The 6,821-nt window shown below is 53.6% G+C and overlaps 1 protein-coding gene across 9 annotated transcripts in view; it reads right to left on the bottom strand.

Annotated features, from left to right (window-relative positions):
* rxrba (retinoid x receptor, beta a) overlaps window positions 1-6,821 on the bottom strand; it is a 112,838-nt gene that overhangs the window by 18,815 nt on the left and 87,202 nt on the right. For 7 of the 9 annotated variants that reach the window (XM_070861448.1, XM_070861451.1, XM_070861450.1 and 4 more), the window contains one exon: window positions 791-868. The exons of the other annotated variants lie outside the window; for them this stretch is intronic. In XM_070861448.1, the coding sequence (XP_070717549.1) occupies window positions 791-868 (78 nt within the window). The remainder of the gene's footprint in view (window positions 1-790; window positions 869-6,821) is intronic. 9 annotated transcript variants of the gene reach the window in all.

Here is a 6,821-nt window from a genome sequence, read left to right as displayed (position 1 = left end):
GGGGGGAAAAGAGGGGATGGGGGGAAAAGAGGGGATGGGGGGGAAAAGAGGGGATGGGGGGAAAAGAGGGGATGGGGGAAAAGAGGGGATGGGGGAAAAGAGGGGATGGGGGGAAAAGAGGGGATGGGGGGAAAAGAGGGGATGGGGGGAAAAGAGGGGATGGGGGGAAAAGAGGGGATGGGGGGAAAAGAGGGGATGGGGGGAAAAGAGGGGATGGGGGAAAAGAGGGGATGGGGGGAAAAGAGGGGATGGGGGAAAAGAGGGGATGGGGGAAAAGAGGGGATGGGGGAAAAGAGGGGATGGGGGAAAAGAGGGGATGGGGGGAAAAGAGGGGATGGGGGGAAAAGAGGGGATGGGGGGAAAAGAGGGGATGGGGGGAAAAGAGGGGATGGGGGGAAAAGAGGGGATGGGGGGAAAAGAGGGGATGGGGGGAAAAGAGGGGATGGGGGGGTGGGGAGAGAGAGGGGATGGGGGTGGGGAGAGAGAGGGGATGGGGGGGAGAGGAGGAGGTTGAGTGTGCTGTGGAGCAGGGGCGTTTCTGAAAGAGACGGCCCCAATCTCTGGAGTCTCATCGGGATGCTCTTCGCAAATAGCAGTGGGGTATCAAAGTGGCCGGCTGACCTGTGCCCCCCACCCCCTCCCCTCCCCAAACCATCGCACCCAGATCTTGAAACAGGACCAGTCGAACAGAGCACCCTACCTGGCCAGGTAATATTGAGGATCTAACCCCACCCCCCCCTCCCCCCTCAGTTACTGCAACAAAAAAAAACCATGAAAGAAAGGGAGTTACTTTTTTGGCTGTTATCACACGACGAATGACTGTGGCTTGGGGCTCGGCGTCAGCGAGTACTTGAGAAATCGCATCGATCTGATGGCAGAGAGACGGAAGTTAGGAGCAGAACGGAAACGGGATTAAACACACGTTACAAGTCAGGACGAGCGCGCGCCCGCTTCCATCTGCGGGTGCGGCCAGACAGGGTGGCCATCTCCCGGGAGAGGGGCAGGAAAATGCTCCTTGGATCCCGTTCAACTCTCAAAATGGCAGCTCAGCTCCACGCTTCTGGGAACTGCCTCCGCCGGGCACAGGGCAGGAGGGAGGGAGGGAGGGAGGAGTGGGAAGAGGAGGTGGGTGATGGAAATCAGAGGCCTTCCCTTCGAAGTCAAATCCCGGGCGCCTACTCAACTGACTGAATATGTGCTTTTTACCAACAGCTGCTTAAAGAACAGAAGAATTGGGAGCAGGAGTGGGCCATTCGGCCCCTCAAGCCCCATTCAATAAGATCACGGCTGATCTTCAGCCTCAACTCCACTTTCCCGCCTGATCCCCATATTCCTCGATTCCCCTAGACTCCAAAAATCTATCTCTCTCAGCCTTGAAAATACTCAAATGATATATACTCTACAGACCTTTGAGGTCGAGAATCCAAAATTCACAGCCCTCTGAATGCAGAAATTTCTCATCAGTCCTAAAACCCTTATCCTAGTTCTAGACTCACCAGCAAGGAGAGACAGCCTCTCAGTATCTACCCTATCAATCGCTCTAAGAATTTTACACCTTTCAATGAGATCACCTCTCGTACTTCACCAGGGGAGTGTCGGCCCATTCTGCTCAACCCAGGAATCAATCCAGTGAACCTTTGTTGCACCCCCTCCAAGACAAGAATATCCTTCCTTAGGTGAGCAGAGCAAAACTGTGCAGAGTACTCCAGGTGTGGAACTGTATCCCAGGTGTGGAACTGTATCCCAGGTGTGGAACTGTATCCCAACGGCTTTGATGAGCTCTGCAACGTCCTCTTCCAAACGTGGGCAAGCTTTCCTAGTGAAGGATACTCCACTGGGTGTACAGACTGGGGACTGACAGCGGGGAACTAGCTGTAGGTGGGGATGCTAGCTAGGGAGCGGGGAACTACTTGTGTTAGACAATCCAATCACTGCCGGAGACTGCAGGATGGGGGAAGAGAGATGAATCCAAGGTGCCACATAGCCCAGCCAGCAGTGGGAGACATTTGGAACAGCTGGTAAACCAAGCCCCCAGCTTGGGGGGGGGGGGGGCGGGGGGTGAGGGGGAAAGTCAGCCACACAGACCCAGCCACTCGCAAGGCAAAATCCCAAATGCCAGGAAGCCGAGGGAGCAGGGGGACAGGGATTGGGATGGAAAGGAAGCCCGCAGACAGGCAAAGGAATGGAGTGCCTGGGGCAGTGCGAGTCTGAGGGGGCAGTCTTGCCAAATCAAGTGCGGATGCAAGGGGCAGTTCTGGACTCAGAGAACCACAATCTGCCGTGCTGGGAAGTCAGCGTTGTAACTGATAGTGACCGCCTGGGAGCCTATGACAGATATATATAGACAGTTAGACGGGTCAATATTACACACACACACACACACACACACACAATGACATTTCAGTGCAGCACTCCTGCCTTCAACAATAACGGTACACACACAGTGCAGCTCAGCTGCAATCTAGACACACAGCAATTTTTATCACACTTGTTCCTCAGGGTCACTGACAGTGTCAGCTGTGGCTCAGTGGGTAGCACTCTCTCTCCCCTCCGAGTCAGAATGTTGTAGCTTCAAGTTCCACTCCAGGCACTTGAGCTCATAAATCTAGGCTGACACTGCAGTACAGTGCTGAGGGAGTGCTGCACCGTCGGAGGTGCCATCTTTCGGATGAGACGTTAAACCGAGGCGATGTCTGCTCTCTCGGGTGGAAGTTAAAGATCCCACGGGCACTATTTTGAAGAGAAGGGGAGTTATCCCCGGTGTCCTGAGGCCAACATTTATCCCTCAATCAACATAACAAAAACAGATTATCTGCGTCATTATCACATTGCTGTTTGTGGGAGCTTGCTGTGCGCAAATTGGCTGCCGCGTTTCCCACATTACAACATCGACTACACTCCAAAAGTACTTCATTGTCCGGTGATCGTGAAAGGCACTATATAAATGCAAGTCTTTCTTTCAATGGGTTCCTGCATCGCTCAGGGTGGTACTGAGGCACAGGGGTTAGAAGACCCTGGGTTCATCCTGGTGTGGGTGTGTGTGCGTGCGTTGGTGCACTCGTGTGCGTGTGTGTGTGTGTGTGTGTGTGTGTGTGTGTGCGCACGTAGGGGTGCATGTTTCTTTTGGTGCAGGTATGCGTGCACAAGAGTGCATGTGCGCGCCAGCCAAGATTTCCTTTCTGAACCTTGGATGAATAGCGATTATGGAACAGGACCAAAGTCCTGCTCAGCTGGATATCAAAGAGATTCCACGGCACTATTCGAACGGGGACAGGGAGTTCTCCCCGGTGTCCTGGTGAACAATCCCTTCAAGTTGCGCGGCGCCCTGCAGCTCCCGCACAACTGGCTTTTAGAGGGGAAAAACTGCGCATGCGCGGTATTTTGAAGGGGTCGCGCACCCCAAAAAAAACATTAAAGGGAACATTGGTCCTGTGCAACAGTCCTCCCTCAAACCAATAGCACCACCGTTCATCTCGGTGCCAGTTGTGGGTTCCAGCTGTGCAGAGATTGACTGTCATGCTTGCCTACCTAATAAGTGTCGAGACTTCAAAAATGATTCATTGGTTGGTTTGTCCTGAAGAGAATAGGGTGGCCTGTTAAGGCAAGTTCTTTGTTTTTATATAATGCGTTGCCAAGAACTTCAAGCAGTACTCCAAAGGTGGCCTAATCAATGTTTTGCACAAATTCATCATCACTTTCTTTCTTTTATATTCAACATCCCCCATCTTTAAACACATTTGCCATTTTAAGGCTTTCAATACCTACGCTCCCAATTTAAGTATCTACATCTCACTTATCCTCCACTCGGTTAATAATCTTACCATTCACAGTGTACTTCCAATCATTCTTCTGTCCCATCCACCCCGCAAAATGTACATTTCTCTACGTTGAACTGTATCTGCCACCTAACTGCCCACTCCAATAACCTGCTCATGTCCTAATGCACGGTTTACCGTACATTTAGTTTGGTTTCAAAGATCAACGCGATTCCTGTCCTACTTGTGTCCATGTAATGGATACAAACACAAAACAAGAGGGTTCCAGCACAGCTCCCTGGGGCATTCCACTCACTACCCATACTTCGCCAGCCCAGCTATCGCTACTCTTCGCATTCTGGCCTCTCTCTCTCTCTCCGTACAGATACTTTCCTTTTAATGCCACCTGCTTTCATTCATCAGTTTCTTATGTGGCACTGAGAATCCATTTACACAGCACCCACCACAGCCCCTTTATCTGTATTCTCGGTGATTTCCCCAAAAGCATTAATTAAATTAGTCCAGCACATTGACAACCCCCGATTAACCCACGCCTTTCCCAGTGATCAGATTCTCTCCCATATCATGGACTCCAGGACTTGGAGTTTCCGCTCGATTGCTTTGGGGGGGTTTTCGGCGCAATTCCCCTGATATCAGTGTAACCGCCGCAAAAGATTGCAAACTTTTAAGCGCACGTGGCGATCAGCGCAACTCGAGTTTCCGTGATCTTTTGCGCTGGTTTTAAAAACATGCTGCTAGAAGCAGGCACCGCCCACAATACTGGCCTCGCTGCCCCTCCCGCGGGTGAATTCATCACCATGGTGAGCTTCCGCTAATGGCGCTCGTTTGCGGGCCTTCGAGGAGGCTCCAGAAATTAAACTGGATCTTTTACGTGCAAGGACACTAATAGGTACGTTTTGAAAGGTTTAGAATAAGTTTTCTTTTAATTTACTATGGAACTGACTGCTGTACCCCAATCTAACTAGAAAATAGTTTTGTGTAGTTTTTTTTTTAAAGTCACTTTCTGTGATTTAAAATCAGGTTACTCACAGGTGGTAGATTGACACTGGGATTAAAGATGATGATTTTTTTGTGCTAAACCCATTTTCATCTGTATTAATCAAACTGCACCAGGTTACCACTCTGATATATCACGCTTTTTTTAAAAAAGCAAAATTGGTTAAAAAAGTGTCATTTGAAAACGCTGCCCGGTTGCGCTGGGTCACAGCAGATTGGGCGTTTAGCGACATGCAAATGATTTTGAGCGGAAACTCAGCGGTGGGGAGGGGCAAAAACACAATTCTCAAACTAGGCGGCATTTGCAACAGGATTGCCGGTCGAGCCCAAATGCGCAAACTCTACCTTCAGGTGGTTATTCATCACACACGCAAGGCTGTCCTTCCTTCTGAAACAAGTATGTAAAACAGGCACCCATCCCATCTTTCGGCACAATTCCCAATTGGAAACACTCTTGGATCAGTATGGTTAGTGCCTCCACGATTTCCACCTTTCCCTCTCCCACCTGCCCCAGTCCCATCGTTCCCTCTTCCACCTGCCCCAGTCCCATCGTTCCCTCTCCCACCTGCCCCAGTCCCATCGTTCCCTCTCCCAGTAGCCCCAGTCCCATAGTTTCCTCTCCCACCTGCCCCAGTCCCATCGTTCCCTCTTCCACCTGCCCCAGTCCCATCGTTCCCTCTCCCACCTGCCCCAGTCCCATCATTCCCTCTTCCACCTGCCCCAGTCCCATCGTTCCCTCTCCCACCTGCCCCAGTCCCATCGTTTCCTCTCCCACCTGCCCCAGTCCCATCGTTCCCTCTCCAACCTGCCCCAGTCCCATCGTTCCCTCTCCCACCTGCCCCAGTCCCATCGTTTCCTCTCCCACCTGCCCCAGTCCCATCGTTTCCTCTCCCACCTGCCCCAGTCCCATCGTTCCCTCTCCCAGTAGCCCCAGTCCCATCGTTCCCTCTCCCAGTAGCCCCAGTCCCATCGTTCCCTCCCCCAGTAGCCCCAGTCCCATCGTTCCCTCTCCCAGTAGCCCCAGTCCCATCGTTCCCTCCCCCAGTAGCCCCAGTCCCATCGTTCCCTCTCCCAGTAGCCCCAGTCCCATCGTTTCCTCTCCCACCTGCCCCAGTCCCATCGTTCCCTCTCCCACCTGCCCCAGTCCCATCGTTCCCTCTCCCACCTGCCCCAGTCCCATCGTTCCCTCTCCCACCTGCCCCAGTCCCATCGTTCCCTCTCCCACCTGCCCCAGTCCCATCGTTCCCTCTCCCACCTGCCCCAGTCCCATCGTTCCCTCTCCCACCTGCCCCAGTCCCATCGTTCCCTCTCCCACCAGCCCCAGTCCCATCGTTCCCTCTCCCACCTTTCCCAGTCCCATCGTTCCCTCTCCCACGTGCCCCAGTCCCATCGTTCCCTCTCCCAGTAGCCCCAGTCCCATCGTTCCCTCTCCCACCTTCCCCAGTCCCATCGTTCCCTCTCCCACCTGCCCCAGTCCCATCGTTCCCTCTCCCACCTTCCCCAGTCCCATCGTTCCCTCTCCCAGTAGCCCCAGTCCCATCGTTCCCTCTCCCACCTGCCCCAGTCCCATCGTTCCCTCTCCCACCTGCCCCAGTCCCATCGTTCCCTCTCCCAGTAGCCCAGTCCCATCGTTCCCTCTCCCATTAGCCCCAGTCCCATCGTTCCCTCTCCCACCTGCCCCAGTCCCATCGTTCCCTCTCCCACCTGCCCCAATCCCATCGTTCCCTCTCCCAGTAGCCCCAGTCCCATCGTTCCCTCTCCCACCTGCCCCAGTCCCATCGTTCCCTCTCCCACCTGCCCCAATCCCATCGTTCCCTCTCCCAGTAGCCCCAGTCCCATCGTTCCCTCTCCCACCTGCCCCAGTCCCATTGTTCCCTCTCCCACCTGCCCCAGTCCCATCGTTCCCTCTCCCACCTGCCCCAGTCCCAGCGTTCCCTCTCCCACCTGCCCCAGTCCCATCATTCCCTCTCCCACCTGACTGACCAATGACAGACAGGAGCTGTCTGCTGTATCGATTTAAATTGGTTTGGGTGGACAGTAACGGTCACG

This window comes from Pristiophorus japonicus, chromosome 19, assembly GCF_044704955.1.
Source record: "Pristiophorus japonicus isolate sPriJap1 chromosome 19, sPriJap1.hap1, whole genome shotgun sequence".
In the NCBI taxonomy this organism is placed as follows: domain Eukaryota; kingdom Metazoa; phylum Chordata; class Chondrichthyes; family Pristiophoridae; genus Pristiophorus; species Pristiophorus japonicus.
This window is presented reverse-complemented; position numbering and strand designations above follow the sequence as displayed.